The sequence below is a fragment of the Emydura macquarii genome, unplaced genomic scaffold (genome assembly GCF_026122565.2).
Source record: "Emydura macquarii macquarii isolate MOO-44397 ecotype Brisbane River unplaced genomic scaffold, CSIRO-AGI_Emac_v2 contig_554, whole genome shotgun sequence".
Classification (NCBI taxonomy): domain Eukaryota; kingdom Metazoa; phylum Chordata; order Testudines; family Chelidae; genus Emydura; species Emydura macquarii.
Window position 1 is genome coordinate 3,290,292 of NW_027130691.1, and position 17,523 is coordinate 3,307,814.

The 17,523-nt window shown below is 46.2% G+C and overlaps 1 protein-coding gene across 3 annotated transcripts in view; it reads right to left on the minus strand.

The window, feature by feature from the left end:
* Nucleotides 1-2,778: 2,778 nt before the first annotated feature.
* The window catches only part of UBE3B (ubiquitin protein ligase E3B), a 32,777-nt gene continuing 18,032 nt past the window's right edge, over nt 2,779-17,523 (minus strand). For all 3 annotated transcript variants that reach the window (XM_067539457.1, XM_067539455.1, XM_067539456.1), the window contains exons 21-29: nt 15,189-15,365; nt 14,962-15,072; nt 12,267-12,404; nt 11,405-11,470; nt 9,019-9,077; nt 7,080-7,262; nt 6,492-6,603; nt 5,930-6,022; nt 2,779-5,562 (exon numbers count right to left, since the gene is read on the minus strand). In XM_067539457.1, coding sequence (XP_067395558.1) covers nt 5,371-5,562; nt 5,930-6,022; nt 6,492-6,603; nt 7,080-7,262; nt 9,019-9,077; nt 11,405-11,470; nt 12,267-12,404; nt 14,962-15,072; nt 15,189-15,365 — 1,131 coding nt within the window. In that variant the 3' untranslated portion in view covers nt 2,779-5,370. The remainder of the gene's footprint in view (nt 5,563-5,929; nt 6,023-6,491; nt 6,604-7,079; nt 7,263-9,018; nt 9,078-11,404; nt 11,471-12,266; nt 12,405-14,961; nt 15,073-15,188; nt 15,366-17,523) is intronic.

Here is a 17,523-nt window from a genome sequence, read left to right on the forward strand (position 1 = left end):
CTCTTCCTGGACCTCATTGATTTGAGATGATGGCCCAGACCAAATCATTACAACCCACTTTCCCTCCCTGCCCCCATGGCAGGAGCTCCCTAATGCGGCAACTGGAATTACAGTTGGTTGAAAATTTTCCAACTGAACAGTTTTCCCATTGGAAAATGCTGATTCTGTCAAATCGAAAGGTTTCCCGGGAATAGCATAGCTTGTCCATCTTGTCAACAAACTCCTACTGAAACATTTTCTTTAGACTAGGTCAAAGTTTTGACTTCGAAATGATAATATAAAGAGATAACATACAGACTTAAGTCGACACGTTAACGCACAGCGCTCCAACAAGGTCATTTTGATATCTCCACAACTACGCTTTTTTTTGAAATTTTGTGGGGAGTTTCAAGGGTTTTGATGTTTTTATGCCAATGTGGGACGGAAGAACATTGCGACATGTTGGAATTCCACAGAACGGAAATGGCGCTTTTCCATCCACTCTAGCTGGAATGCAGTCATGGCAGCAACTCACGCGCCCAGGGCTACCGTCTCAGGGAGCAGTTCGTTGGGCCAGGCTCGTGCCTCTGCTTCCCCAGCAAAGCTCAGCTCTGAAGCACGTCCCTGGGCCAACACCGGCACCCCAGCACTGAGCAGCAGGTAGGAACAGGCAGTGGGAAGCAACAGGAAGGGAACAGAGAGCAAAAATGGGGAAAAAGTCTGGAGATGAAAAACCAGAGGGAGGGGAAAAGAAAAGCACAGCACATGGAGCCCCCCAGCCACTGCCCCATCCAAGCCACCCTTCTCCCTGTCCCCCAAGAAAAGGGTGTGACTCTCAGGAGTAGATGGATGGCTGCCATAGCCTGGAAATTTTTCCTCACCCCACTCACCTTTGGACAGCATGCTGCTGTTTGGTTAACCCAACTTGGGCAGTGGAGGAGGTGCACATTTCTTCCTGCATGTGTTTTGGAGTCAAAATTGGGATGCACGGGTTTTCTCCCCTTTTGAATGAACAAGGGGACATCTTACAAAACCATCTGTCCATAGATTTTAAGGCCAGAAGGGACCACTGTGATTGAGTCCAGCTTCCTGCATATCTTCTAGGAAAAGCATCCAATCTTCATTTTACATATCCAGTGACGGAGACTCCACCACAACCTTTGGTAAGTTGGCCCAGTGGTTAGTTATCCTTGCTGTTAAAAATGTGTGCCTTGTTTCATGTCCGAATTTGTCCAGCTTTACTTAAATGACCAGGCGTGGTGGATGCTGATCTTTTCTTTACCACTTGTGGGCATTAAAAATCCAATGGTCTCATTTGTTACAGTCCAGCCATTAACACCCACTGTCTTGGCCAGTATCTAACGTGACTATGGGTTTCGTTGACAGCTGCCCCTCTGGACATTTCAGTTAGCTCCAGCGTTCGTTTCCTGTGCTAGCCTGGGCTGAATTTGCTGCTGTGCAGTGTTAGCCAGCCGCTGTTTCAGTAAAAGGTCGTGAGTTTATAAAGTGGTTTGGGAATCTTTTAAAAAGAGGAAGGATGGTTGTACGCAGCAGCTGTGGAGTAGGAGTCAGGAGAGCTGGGGTCAGTTACTGGCTCTGCTACAGACTCACTATATAACCAGGGGCAAGTCATGTCATCTCCATGCCTCAGTTTCCCTGTTACACAGGGATAATTCTCCCCTCCCTCCTGAGGATATTGTGGGGATCAGATCTTTGTTTGTGAAGTGCCCAGCTACTGCAGCGACAGAGCAGAGCCAAAGATAAGTGAATCAAATCAGGAGCACCATCAACATGTGGCCGATAAGGCATACAACCCAGCGTGGGTTGGTGCCGGTGTTCACAGGGCAGCAGATCTCTGGCCTGCGCGGCAATGACAGACGAGCAACACTCTTGCACAAGGCATGGCACTTTCTTGCCAGCTCTCTGCCTTTGAAGCTACTGTAGCATCTGCTGAGGGTGTCCTCTTTGCTGTTTCTTACTGTGCCATATGCCATAATGTCAAAACAATGCCACTTGCTCACAGACTCGGCCCCTTTTCCAATTTCTGCCCTGCCTCACCCCCCAAACGGAGCCAGTGTTTCCGTGTGCCAGCCCGAAGCACTAGGCTAGCCTGACTGCAGTGCAGTCAGCAACAGCGAAGGAGTTTGTGCCATGGCAGCAAAGACCCAGGGAAAAGGAGCCTTCGAACAGCTTGATGACTCTTGGTAAGGCCTAAATGAAAAGCTCTGTGACTTTCATACACTGCCACCTGGTGGGCTACAAAATGATACCTCAAACTGCTAGTATCTTTAAATGCCGGATATTAAAGGAGGTGTTACAATGAGGCTTCTCAGAGCCAGGCCAGAGGAATGAGGCAATGTAAAAGCGCCCGATACCTTTCACGTACTCCCTGTTCTTCACAGCACCGTGAAGCCCCTTGAAGTCCGTAGGCACTTCACCATGATCACTAGTCTGGTGGGGGCAGGGGGCATTCTTCCATTGAAGCCCTCTGAAAACATTCTGGTTCCATTCATTTCTAACCGCACACAATCTGAATGGGTCACCTGCCCTGGCAACCACAGACTTCCTGCCTGACCTTGGGCATTCGTCATCTGCCTCTGACATAGTCTGAAAAAGAGTCAATGCCTCGACTCTGCTTTCTCTCTCTAGCCCCCACAACCTCCACCAGCATCAGATCTCACTGCAAGCGTGTCCGTGTCTATACAACATTTGCAGTTGTCCAAGCAGAGGATATTTGCTAGAGCATTACTCTGCCACAAGAGAGGCTGTCTGCCCCAAAGAGAGAACAGTCCCCAATGGTCTTATTCAACGTCAGGTTTATTTAATATTTTTCTGCATTTTTGACACATGGCATGTGCCAGGGTCTCAGGACCGTCAAGTCTTATCTATAGAAAAAATAAACTCAATCTCCTATAGCAAAAAACCTTTCCCTCCACACGCAGAACACACACGCAAACTACAGACGCCCAGGATAGGGCTTGTCGCATGTTCATAGCCTTCTACTCGCTTCAAATATAAAGAAGCCTCTCAAAGTCATACAGAAATCAGTCACTTTTGAGAAATGCTGTTGTCCACATAGCCATCAGGGTGCATGTTGTTTATTACACAATCACAACTGATACACTAGCTACACAATTATAAATTTAGTATTTCATATAGTGCAATATTTCCAAACTTTTAAAAGAAACTTAAAGGGGAGCAGAGATCTGTTGTTTAACAAACAATATCAGACTTGTGATCGAACCGGACACTGTATTTATCTAAGAAAAAAAGATACTGCATCAGATCTTAAACTACAATAAACTGTTACAGGTCACTGTCAAATCCTATCAGTCTATACGATCGTGAAATGGTTAGTAAGTGTTAAGTGATCACTTACATAAAAACAAAACCGGGGTTTACTGCTCACTCTAAAACCTTTGTATTCACTCAACTTGGCAGACATTTCTTCCTTCATTAGTAGATCGATTATTTCCTATTGAATAGAGTTCACGCAGAAAAAGGTCCCTCGCGTAGGAGGATTTGAGATGCATTTTCCAGCATTAGTTCTCAAGTAGAAAAGGCTTATTTCCTTGAAATTCATCATCGATTCAAATGAGAGAACAGAAAACTATGATGGGCATTTGGATGCTCTTGTTTGAGTGGTTCTGGTCGGGAGCATTTTCTGGTCTTTCTGCTTTCTCTCAACAAGGATTCAGAGGGCCTGCCTGACACCCTGGGGACCAGTCCCCGTGCTGAGACTTGTGCTATGCAAAACACGCCTGGGTTTGGAGTCCCTGCCATTCATACCTACTGAAAAAGTCCTGAAGATGAGGTAGCCTTGCATTGTAGCATCTGCTGCTGGGTGACGCGTGCAGCGCTGCTTTCGTTGGATCCGCCTAGGTATTGCAGAGAGTCGGACTTAGTGAAACCACACACACACACACACACACACACACACACACACACACACACACACACACACACACACACACACACACACACACACACACACACACACACACACACCCCTGAAAGGAAGGTGAAGAGGGGAAGCATGGAGCTCGTTTTATTAGCTGGATCGCAACAGGCATCTGTGTAAAGAGGTTTGACAGGGCAGTCTCTATATTTCATCATTAGAAAATAAGTGGAAATGACCAGTATGTGGGAATCTCAATCTCTCACTCACACTCACACACCCCCCTCCCGACAAAAAGACTCTTCAGAACCACCAGCTAAAAGCTGTATGCAGCAGGTGAGCATAAACTAATGAAAGAAGGCCGAAAACATTCAAATAAATAGTTTGGCAAGCAAACATCACTAGGTTATGCAGAGGCCAAGTCTGGGTTGTAAATAGCCTAAAGCAGAGACCTCCATAAAGGAAAGAGAGAAGGTGGATTTAAATATGAAATGGATGCCTCTGAGCAAGAGGCAAACTTCCCCGTGGAGGCATTTACAATAGACCGTTGGCATTCCAAGCATCAAAGATGAACATGTAATGACACCGACAGAAGTCGAACCCTGCACAAGTGCCACTGTGCTTCCTGGTCACTTGTAAGATGAAAGTAAAATACAGTTAAACCTTGTTCTAAGTTGCTTAAAAGCAGAATGTGGCCCCTCTCCTCCAACCTGCAGAACTGGCAAGGCGCCAGCAGAGGTGTGATGGACTCCACACTCCAACCTCTATGCCTGTTCTTTGAAATCCTACCCGACAGCACTCCCGAAACGGTCTGGGACAGCACAGGTTCATTTTTCTGCCAGCATTGGCTGCTGCTTCTGAACGTGGGCAAGCAGTTTGTTTTCACAGGAGATGAGCATGCAGGCCTTGCCTGGTGCATGGGACCTCAGGAAGTCACCATTGCAAAGCGTCACCTGAGCGAAGGGGCTAATGAAACAATCACAGTCAATGCAGCAGACTGCCTGCTGGCCTCCTATTAGCTCAGCAACATTTCCACGCCTACGTATCCACAGGCATTTCTAGGTGAATCACCTTACTTAGAAGAGCTTCCACCCAATGAAAGAGCTGGGCTGTCTCCTAAAAAAGGAAAAGAAAACCCTCCCGCATGACAGCAGCTAAGTTGGATTCCACCTCCCGGCTCAGGCACACTGTCTGCCAGACCCAGATGGGGGTTTTCAATGCTACGCTAATGCTCTCCTCGGGTTTGATTTTAAATAATTTACATGGCGACAAGTGTATTGGATCAGACCCAGCACCTTTCCTAGTCCTGCAGGAGAGCCTCGGCAGATCCCATAGCTGCCTAGAGCAGGAGCTCTCCCTATGAACCTCTACCACCATTTGCATATATTTGTCGTGGAGCTGATCCACCCTCTCTGCATGAAGGTCCATGTCTCTGGTGCCGGCGAGCAGCTCTAGGAGGCCTCCCTTGCTGAGGATCCTGGGTGCTGAGGCAACTACGAGAGCTCAAAGCCCGTGTTCATGCTGATGGCATAGCGCAGCTTCTCCCGCAGGATGCTTTTCTTGCTGTAGTTCGGGAGCTTGAGCAGATTAAAACAAGTAGAAGAGGTGGGGAGCCGGCCGCCTGGCTCCTTCTTGCGTATGGTGAAGAAGCCCCGTAGCACGCTGCCCAGCGTGTCACCAGTGTCCTGGGGACAGAGGGAGAGGCACGTTACCTTGCACTTCTCTAGCGCACTCCAGCAGAGCACCGCAAAGCAACAGATAACAAGGGGATGTTGAGCACTAAGAGAGAGGAAGCACTAACCTGGAGGCAAGCAATAGGGGCCCAGGCATGAAAGGGCATGGGAGAAGGTGGGGGCATCACAGTGAAGTGAGTTTGTTTTCTCCTTAATGCTGACCAAAGGACATTCTCTATGCACTGGAGTTTTCTAGTTGCTGCAGGGAAGGTGTGGAAGCAGGGCAGGGTGGGGAAGAGTTCGGTAAAAGGCCTCAGGAGGGGATCTCCAATGCAGAAAGGTTGGAGAAGCACCATTCAGATCCATTCTAACCGCATACCTGATCATCGGAGACTTCTACGCAGCGGATGGAGAAAGGAGGCTTGAGGTAGGCAAAGCCCAGAAGTGGAGGCCGGGAGCAGCTGGTAACAAACTAAAACAGACATGGTTAAAGACTGGCAAGAGTGGATCATTAGAGCAACACGGCTTGGAAACGAAAACTTCTCAAATGAACTGTTTGCTCACTGTCCTGCACCATTCGACTGACTGCTTTAATGATAACTGCATTTAAGCCACTCTGGGAGTTGATGTCTGTGGCACTGGTTCTCCACTCCAGGTTACAGCAGCTCACCAGTCACTCCTCACCCCAGACAAGTTGTGATACCTACGCAAAGATATTCTTTGCAACACAAAACCACTGAAAGGAACCTTTCCTTCCATTTGTGGGGGGCAGAAGGGGCCAAAACTCCAGGGCTCAGGCTTTTCATTATTCTTTCTGCCACTCAAGGGAAGGGGTTTATGAGCACAAAGAGCAGTTTGCTTGTGTAGATGATAATGGGAGAATGACTGAACCCACCAGTGCGCCACAACCCAGACAGGTAGGAGTTGGGAGACATATTTACCTTTAGAAACATTGCTCTCTCCTCGGGGCTGAAGTCATTGGCTAGGATGTCCCAGAGCCAGATAATGACCCTGTGACTTCCATGAAAGCCGCCATAGTAGACAGTGTGTTTCCTGAGGAAGGACAAAATGCAATATTGCTTATGCTTCACTACACCAGAAGGGTCACAGCTTCCTGCTTAATGAACGGCTACATCTCTCTCTAGACAGAGCTAAAATCCACAGCTTAATCACAAACGGGGGCTTGAATTGCTAGTTTTCTCTGAAAACTACATCCACCATTTACTGCAAACTTGTTCAAAGCACTGGAGCTGGTAGAAAGAAAGTTCTTCCTTTAATCCCAAAGTCCTGTACTGGCTCCTGGGAAAGACACTTCCCTATGCTCTATTTGCTAGTACTTCACCAGTCTAGTTTTACATGACATCCAGTTTGTCCCTTGCCTTTTAATTTGAAGAAATTAATAAAAGGCTGGAATGGAGTTAAATTTTCCTGTAATAAACCTCAGAATAACACTGCTATCTAACAGCATTACTGAAATGGAAGATTGGCCCACTGGATAGTAAAACAAGGTGACTGAAGCACTCACTTACTTTAAATCCTCTAGGTCAATTTCAGCATTGTCACCAGATATGAGCCGCTGTAACTCCGGTGCAGAAAACATCCGAATCCATTCGGGCTTAATTATCGACCTGAAGCCACTAATGAGTGCGGCCGTCTGACTTTTTATCTGCGTGTGCATCCGAAAATGAGCCATGAGGTGGATGTAGCTGATTCTGTCCAAGGTAAGGAGGGGGAAATCAGAGGGGACGAAGCAGCTGAGAATACCCAGGACACCAGCACTGGAATGGCACGTTTCTACTTTACAATCCCCTGCTTAAAAGGAACGTGGGGCCTGATCCAGTGCTTAAAGAAAGACTCGCGACCATTGACTTTAGTGGGTGGTTGATCTGGTCCCTAGAGCACATTTCACTTCTCTGAGTGAGCAGGCAAGCAAAGACGGAGACTTCTTCCAACTCAGCTTTCGTGCAGAACTCTCCACAGTTCTTTCAGTCAAATGACTGACATATAAAATCATTTCATCTGGATGTCTGTGCGTACCCTGCAGAAGCAGGGTAGTTGTACCATCTTACAGCAGCTGTTTTCCCCATCCTGTCAGGGTCTGACAGCCCTTCTCAACACTGGCACAGTGCTTCCAACAACGCTCTGCGCTTACAATATGTACACGGCCAAAGTGCTGACCATACATCAGCTAGTTGCTCTGAATCAGCTCCTTAGAACAGCTGGGTTTATTTTTCATAAAACTATTTTCCTACAAGCATTTTAGATTACACAAGAGGATAAATATACCCTGCTTTGGAAAGCCCTCATCTGAAATGGAGCTCAAGGGATCCAGAGTTAGCAGTATCTTGAGGCAGGAGTTTGCCAAGATTCGGTAGTTAGTGAAAGGAGAGTCCGTTTGAACCCACCCAAGACAAACCGTTCTCTCACTTGAGATGGAAACACAGTCTCTGCAGATAACCATCCATCCAGCTATTTTACTTACAGGTATCCCGCCACGTTAGACACCAACACTTAACCCGGCTAGGTTTGTAACCCAAGCTAACTCCAAGACTATGACAAGAACAGTTCTGGATTGCTTCCATTCTTGCATTTTTTTCAGTTTTCTTTCCCCAGCTGCCTGTGTGTGTTTGTGTGTAGTGAGCAGACTTTCAACTTCCTTCCTGACCAGCAAAAAGATATTCCTGTCAAATGTGAACTCACTGATCTGATCTTGGAGGAAGACTGGGGACACGGGACTGTGAAGTGCAGCCGATGCTGATGAATCTGCAGGTAGGACATAGCCTTGTCTTGCGGTCAAAGAGAGCACGCTGCAGATTAAGAGTTTAGACATGCATCTGCATAATATAGATCTTATCCAGCTCTCATACTTGGTGAAGGGGGATGGGGATTGGGGACCAAAAGGGGGTGGGTGAGCCTTGGTTTTAAGGCTTTCACAGCTGACATTTCTGATAACTATCTAAAGCTGGTTATCTGTGTAAATAGCTCCAGGGCTCAGCATCTCCTCCGATTTCCTGCATCTAAGAACCACTGTCTACTGCATTTGAATTCATCATTGCATCTTCTGAAGAACAGCGTTTTATACAACTGCCACATGCTATCATTCCAAGAGAATCTGTCTGCTCCAAGGTGTCTTTGAGCATCTGTGCCCTCTGTGCTCAAGACCGTGTGTCTGAATTGCTCTGAATCCATCTGTCTGTATCTATAACCATCATTAAATCCCTACGAATATCACGGCGTGTGTGCCTTTGACCTTAGAAGTGCTGTTTCAAAAAGTAAATTGTCAATTCTGATTTTGCAAATCGAATTTAATACAATTTCTGCCGATGAAGTGTAACCAGTAAATTCTATTAAGATATTTATGGGCTCTTTCTACTCCAATCCATCTCAATCCATTCCAGACACAAGTCCCAGGAACCAGGATAAAGTATTTTACAGTGGTGACCTTACAAATCTAATTGCTGTACTTACTTATTTTCATTGGTAACAGGAATGGTTTTCCCTCCAGGAATAAGTTCGTGGCAAACAAGCTGAGGGAAGAAATGATTATATTGCTAATTACTGCCTGAAAACGTCCCGGAAAGAAGCCTTTCAGAAGCTGGGGCTTATCATAAAGTATTAATTACTTATTTTTACAACAACACATTAGGGTTTAAATTTTAAACAATATTCCCATTTCTACTTCCACACCAGTGCTTCATTTAAATACAAACACAGAAGCTGAAGAGTGGGGAAATTCGCTAACAGAGCTTTCAAGCAAACCTTTCCTCCACTATCATCTACCATGAACATCCCACACAAAACACATTAAAAAAAACCTTAAGGGTGAAAAGTGAAGCCATCGAAAGCCAGGAAACAGGTCACCTTAATACTGCCCCCTTCTATTCCAGGCAGCTGGTCAGCATTTTTTACCCTCCACAGTCAATGCACAGTCCTATACCTAATTTACCACACACTGTGCGGAGCACAGAGGAGAGAGATCCTTCTCTCTTTAGGCTCATCATTATAGCATCTAGGAGCTTCACAAACACTAAAGAATTTATCTGGGCCACAGCCCTGGGAGGTAGGGAAGTATTACCCCATATTACAGATGGCGTATGGGGAGATTAAGGGACTAGGCCAATGTCACACAGGGAGTCTGGCAGAAGGAAAGAACCAGATTCTCCTGGGTCCCATTCCAGGACTTCAACTTCGAAAGCATCTTCCCTCTTCCAGCAGACACCAGTCTCATTCACAACACATCACCCAATTGCACAGAATGAGGCAAAGATTGTCAGGACTCCAGATAGATTCATGAAACATCCCTGCGTCATTCTCTGTCCAACATGCAAAACGAATGAGGCAGGGGTCTTGTGAAAAAAATAAAATAAATAAATAAATAAATAAATAAGATGACTTTTTTTTATAATGCATCCAAACAAGGGAGCAGAGTTAAGGTTATACAGGCAACCTTAACTTTGTTGTTTCTGACTTCCAAGTATTTGCTTTGCAACCTTAGGTTCATTTAAAGTAGGGCTTTTGTATGACATTTCCTAATTTTTAAAATAAGAAAAAAAATTTAAAAAATTCAACCATGTTCAAATATTTGCTAGGCAGCAGTAGAGCGCTCTGTACTATGCAACAGGCAAAGGATGCCTCTGGCCATGCACATCTTTCCACAGCAGGTGAAAGGATCAGCCCTACCTCCTTCCGTATGCACTCACCTACCTTCTCTCACACCAATGGAGCAAGACTGCTTTAGAATCCAGTCTCCACTCCCCTTCACTAATTTTAGGGAAAAGCAAAGTATTATCAATTAATGTTACCCAGCAACACACACGCGCACAGCATCACTGCACCACTGGCAGTCCAGTAAACTGCATTACAAAATCCAGTGCACATGTTCAAAGAAATTAAAAAACCCCAGAAACTTCTAACAACTGAAATTACAACCAGTTTTCAACAAACCACCAAAAGACACAGATGCAACCTAGTGACCACCAATCTCTCTGCCAAATCTAAACTTTCCAAGAAAAACTTGCTAACAAAAAAAAAGTGTACAAAGGAAAAAGCATCTCTTTTTCCATTTGCTTGTTTCTTCAAACTGGGGGAAGTGTTCTGGTTCACACTTTCCAAAGTAATTCACTTTCAGACGAACAAGCCTGCCATATTTCAGCCAGAGAAGTACAAGGCTAACAAATTTAGAAGCAGCTGAAAGTGACCCCTTTGGAGTATCGGCATTACAGATCTGAAACAGCCTGTAAGAATCCATAGGAGAAGTATAATTCACAATAAAATGCACCTCTTTTCATGAAGCAGCTATGCAAACAAACTTGGAAAAACTGGTTGATTCTAGACAATCACGAATACCTCTTGGGAAAATTCTGAGAATAATTCCACGTAGAGTGTATTCTGCCAGCAAGCCAGATTGCACATGGGTTTCTTTCCTCTGTCTTTCACAAGACACTATCAGAAAAATAAGAACAAAATTCCTCAGGAGCTAGTCTGACCCCCACTGAGGAGTGCTTGAATTCATAATCCTCTATTTGGGGCACCACAGGCTTTTCCACACCAATGGACAGCGATGTGCTTGGATCATCAGAATTGGTTCCAATAGAAAGCTCTTCCTGGAAACATCAGGCAGGCTGGCAAAACACACCAGGTGAGCTGGAGTCACTCATTCAGGAGAGTAGCTAGAAATTAACAACAAAAGGCTTGAAATCTCCTATCCCAATCACCAAGGAAACAGGCTGCCCAGGCATAAACGCCTGCTTGCAACTCTGAGTGGGTCTGAGGAAATTAATCGAATTACAGAGAGAGGGGCAGAAAGGAGGCTAAATATGAAGGGGAAATGAGCACAAAAATGTGCATGGCCTACCTGACCCATCACATCTTCATCATAGGACAGCGTTAAGCCCAAGTCGCTGATATCTCCATCGTAGCGCTAATGGAACAACAGAGGGGATGAATGGGGATCAGCGCTCAGCCACTGAGAACAGCTTAGCACGTATAGACCACTCTCCCTGTAAATGATCCTCACAAGGTATGTGACTACCTCATGGTAAAAGAGAGCGTCAGCGTATGAGAATGGACTAGAACGCAGGAATTCCTGGCTCCCGATCCTGTGTTTAGACCACGATAGTACCCTCCCCTCCCTGCTTTACACGCAGCAAGAAACCGCACACACTCAACCGCCACCTACTTTTAGCCTCAACGCTCACTCCTGCAAGCGCAAGTCTTTTCACAGCTAACAAAGAGAACATCTTTAAAATTAACATGAGCAAAGGCTCATAGGAAGGTGCAGCAAGCCTAATATTTCTAACAGCGGCCAGATACAGAAATACCCCTCCTCAATACAGGAGGAAAGCAGTGTTTTATTGTCTGTGGTTATTATTAAGACACAACTCCACAGATCCACACAACATCCACAGATCTCAAAGCACTTTACAAAGGAAGTCACTCATTCCCATTTTACAGATGGGGAAACTGAGGCACAGAGTAGGGACGTGACTTGCCCAAGCTCAGCCAGCAGGCCATGGCAGAACCAGGCATAGAATGCAGCTCTCCCAAGTCCCAGTCCAGGGTTCTAGCCACTAGGCCACACTACCTCAGTTAAGAGAGCTTTTGGAATTAACCTGGCAGGCAAAAGTTCACATCCACCCCGGCTGGCATCATCAGTCAGACCCCTGAGCAGCTCCAGTTACAGTGAGGCAGGAAGGCAGGGAACATAGTGCTCAAACCTTAATCGAGGTGAGGTTTTTGTAGAACTCTGAGTCCAGAGAGGGCAGCTCATCCACAGAGCTGTAGAAGATACTGTGATGGTGTCCAAGCAGCTGACTCAAGAAGAAGGAGGCAAAGGGAACATCCACAACTATCCCCTGCAATTAACGGGAGAGAGAACATGGGAGCTGTGTGAAATGTCTATAGCTGCCCAGACCAACTGTGAGCTTCTGGCTTATATGGAGGCACAAAATGAAGTGTGGTCACCCAAACAGATCACATCCTCTTAAGAACCCATCACTTTGCAGCCCCTTCTCTAAGGGGTCACTCTGATCTGGAAGCACAGTCCCCTGGGGGAAAGGTCACATTTGGCCTTTCTAAAGCTCTTTGCCGGGGAAGTTCTCAAAGCACTTTACAAATGTTAATGAACCCTCAACAACAGTTCCTTGTGATAAGCAGCAGATATTGTTCTACTTTTAAGATCAGGAGGTGAAAGGAGAAATAACAGGCTCACAGTGACCCACTGATTCACTGGTGCAGAAGGAAAGAGAACACAGGAATCCTGACTGCCACTGCCTTGCTCACAGACTCAGACTCCTAGACTCTAAGGTCAGAAGGGACCAATATGAACATCTAGTCTGATCTCCCGCACAACGCAGGCCACAGAACCTCACCCACCCGCTCCTGTAATAAACCCTGACCTATGACTGAGTTATTAAAGTCCTCAGATCATGGTTTAAAGACTTTAGGATACAGAGGATCCACCAGCAAGTGAGCCATGCCCCATGCTACAGAGGAAGGCGAAAAATCACCAGAGCCTTTGCCAATCTGCCCTGGGGGAAAATTCCTTCCTGACCCCAAATATGGCGATCAGTTAAACCCTGAGCATGTGGACAAGACTCACCAGCCAGACACACAAGAAAGAATTCTCTGTAATAACTCAGAACCCACCTCATCTAACGTCTTATCACAGGCCATTGGCATATCTACCACCAGTAGTCAAAGATCAGTCAATTGCCAAACTAGGCTGTCCCATTAGACCATCCCCTCCATACATTTATCAAGCTCAGTTTTGAAGTCAGCTAGGTTTTTTGCCCCTCACTGCTCCCCTTGGACGGCTATTCCAGAACTTCACTCCTCTGATGGTTAGAAACCTGCATCTAATTTCAAGTCTAAACTTCCTGATGGCCAGTTTATATCCATTAGTTCTTGTGTCCACATTAGTGCTGAACTTAAATAATTCCTCTCCCCCCCTGGTATTTATCCCTCTGTTGTATTTATAGAGAGCAATCATATCTCCCCTCAGCCTTCTTTTGGTTAGGCTAAATAAGCCTCTGAACACTAGCCACAATATACTACTCCAAGCATGGATACAGATTCAGAGAGGCTCTGCTCACACAAAAGCAGCTTCTCAAGCAGGTTATGGGAACTTTTCTGTGAGCAGAGCAGATACAGACTACCAGCCCCATGGAACATACATGGGACCCTATTCCTCCCCGCCCTCACAAGCTCCTGGAGAACGTGAATCCGTCCTGTTCAAAGAGAAGGCACTGTCTGTGTATGGAGATAACTGATGTCTACAATGGAACACATGGGCATTAATGAGCCGTCACCACCTCACAATGCACAGAAATTAACAGTGTCATAGCAGTGCCTCTGCAGAGGGGCGAGAGACAGGAACATGGCTACGTGTGCTTCTAGAACTGCAAACATTAGAAGTGGCTTACACCAGCCATCTAGCCCTTCCCTTAGTACCACACGATTATCTCCCATCTAGTCTCTAGCCCCGTGTAATTTAGGGGCTTCCACCACTCTTTTTGTGAGCCAATTCATTGGCCTACTAGATCTCCTTATATTTAGCTTAAGTTGTTCCTTGAATTTCGCCTCTTTGCTTTCACTTTAACTATGAAACACACTCACTTTTGGAAGTTAGAGAGCAAAATTATTTTCCCCTCATGGCTCTGTCTTTTTCCAGCTGGCAAATCCCATTGTCTCTCCTGCCTTTCTACAGCTGTGCCACGATACTACAACGTAGCTGGTTTCCTCTGCAGTGGATTCACCAGCAGCATCAATGGTGGCGGCATAGGGAGCCCAGAGACACTGACTTTAGCAATTTCTTTCATATTTTGTAGCAGCAGAGGGCATTTTTCAGTTAGATATTCAGACATATTTCACCTAATCAGTTCCCTGCCATTGCAGGGGCCTCAGGCACTGGGATGGCACCTCAGTCCCCACTCTTCTCTGCCCATGGTACACAACAGTTCAGAGTCCCTTGAAGACTAAAATGCACTGGTTTAACTGAAGTCACTGAACTCGATATAGCGGTATCTGGGTGAAATCCAACGGCCTGAGATATATGGGAGGTCAAGCTAGATGATCTGATGGTCTCTTCTGGCTCTAAACTGCATGAAGTAAGGACATCAAGGCTGGCGTTTTCAAAGGCGGCCAAGGGAACTGAACGTCATTAGATCTGGGCACCTAATTCCCTTTAAGAATCCCAGCCCAAAAGAACTACTGCCAGACAGCATTACTCTTCTACATCATTACTCATGGCCATTCTGCTTCTCCTCACCCTGCTCATCCTCACCACGTCTCCAAATACCACCAACCGAACCCAACACCCTCCTACAGTTTGCCTGTACATCCACGGGGCTGTGTGCAAGCAACGCTGTGCCAAAACAAGAGACGTCCACGTGCCGGCCTCCCTTGGCTTACCTCGTACACAGCCTTCCCAAGCATTTTGCCCACAAACTCAAAGAGCTGGAGGTAGTTCTCGTGGATGTAGGACGTCGGGGATGGATACAGCCTCTCGTCACCGCTGGTGGTCTACGCAGACACAGTGAGACAAGACAACAGTAGTGTAGACAACAAGAGCCGGTTTTCACTAATTGTTTCTGACTGAGGGGCGGTCAGGGCCTATTTGTACAACTCAGCATCAGTACCTTGAAGAGGTTGAGTGCCGGGTCAAACACTTTCTTTATGATCTCCTCCAAGAACTCTTTGAAAACACCATCTTGATCAATACCAGCTTCATCAACACCCAGGTCATTCACAAACTTCACTCGGATAACTCCCTTCATGGCGTTCTGGGACAGCTGCCTTAGCTGTTCGTATCCATCCTGCCCGGGGGGGAGTTGCCACACATTAGTCAGGCAGAAGGACACACAAATGTCTTCACAAACATGCAACACTGACAGGTGTGTGCACTGGGATATACACGGGACACTGCATGTTACGGGGCACATCACATACGCAAAGACAGTGGCAAATTCTTGGGTTAATGCCATGGATGTGGAGGGGGCAGAACAGACAGTGATGTGCTAAGTTTCCTGAACGTATCATTTCACACAAAGACTGGAAGTCCCCACAGCCAGGATTTCTGGGAAGAAACGTGCACTCTCTTTCCAGCAGCATTTCAGAGGTGTGAAAACTCACTGTGCTGTTGTGTGGAAAAGGAAATCACCACAACTAGTGTATTATTGTGTGTATACGGTTAGTACAACTGGACAGAGCAAAACAAATTACAATGACAGTTTTACACACCACACACTTCAGTTACCTACAGAGCACTGAAATGCCTAAAAAGGCAACAAGAGGATAAAGGGACAGGAATAAAAACCAGGTGACAAGAGATCTGAGATGATTATTCAGCAGCTGTACTAAAACTCTTCAGTTAGACAAGCGCAGAGGGTTTTTCAGTGCAGCACAGCATCAACTGCCAGTTACCTTACTGTCCACGTGCTCACTAATAGACAAATAAGAGATTTGTGCTTTACAGAAAACAGCCTATCCTACGATTAGTCAGTTTCTTGCACAAATGTGAATTCAAGGGATCACAAAGTAAAGAACCAAAGCAACTGCCTGGGACTGAGTGGTCTGGCATGCATACCCTGGGCCCCACTCCAGCTAGGCTTTTGCTCCAGTCCACAAGAATGGGAACATTTGCACAGACCCTGACTCAGGTGAGATAAATGTGAGGATACAGCTAAGTCAGTATTAAATATGTGAGACAATTGCAAGGGGGGGTTGGATGAAAAACAAGCATTAAAACTGGTCGAAAAAAAATCTGTTGGATGATGAGATTCTGAGCTGAATGGAGTGCTCTGTCTGCTCCCGCAGTTAAAAACCCCCAGAAACAAGCACATTTCTGCTGACTCCCATGCTCCAAAGGGGGAATATGCTACTGCCTGACTAAGCAGGCATGTTTGCTCTCTAATAGCTACCTGAGTTTGACATTTAGCTGCAAACATGTCAACATACACTGGATCACTTAGCAAAGGAGCAGTGTGTGCATATAACACAAATGGATGTCAAATCCCAGGGTCTGATCAAGGCACCAAAGGGAAACTTCCACAGTTTGTTACAGTTTAATGGAAAAACAACCACCACCACAGTTTCCACTGAGGAAGGAACAGTTTTTTGGTGTCTAAAGAAGCTTCCTAAATAAGATCCATCAATGCTGGCAAAGAGAACAATTTAAAATGGAAATGAGCATAAACAATGCTGATTCCACCTTTTAATCCTTTCAGCTTCTGCGCATTGTATGAAGCAAGTGTCTGGGGACGTTTGGTTCTGAGGGACTCTCACCGTTTCACCCATTTGGATAGTCTGAGGTACTTATTATTTAACCTTCAGCCCAGTAAGAGGCAGAGGACACCCAGCACTAGATTTCCATCCTATTAAACACAAACAGCACCATCTCCCAGCCATCCCAGCACCTAGCCCCATCAGCGCAGATGAAGGGCAGCTGGCTAAAGATGAAGCCAGGCAAGTCTGAGGTGCTGCTGAGAGGAAAAAGGAAGCACTTTGAAGAACGTGCCTCCTCATCCCTGCATCAAAGCCATCTGTCCTCAGACTGCTACGTCAGCCCACGGAGTTGGGGTCCTTTTGGGCTCCCAGCTACTACTGGATGCCCAAACAGCCAGTGTGGCAAAATATGTCCACTCTCATCTGCAACTGGCCAGAAGGTGGTGCCCTGTCCTATCGGTCCCAGACCTGGTCAAGGTAATCCAAACATTCAGGAATCTCCACACTCAATTACTACAGCTCCTCACGTCTAGAATGATCTCCACCCCCACGCCCTTCTCTGACAGTTACAGTAGAGGCTCATGAGTGCACGAAACAGAATTTTCTCAGGAGCTGGGCCTGGGCCATGAACTCACAGCCACAAGAAATGAGAATGATCAGGAACCTCATCATGTTGAGAACGAGATGCCAATTCATTCCTTGGACTTGGCTTTCCCTCAGTAAGGCCTTCAAACACAGGCAGACACACAA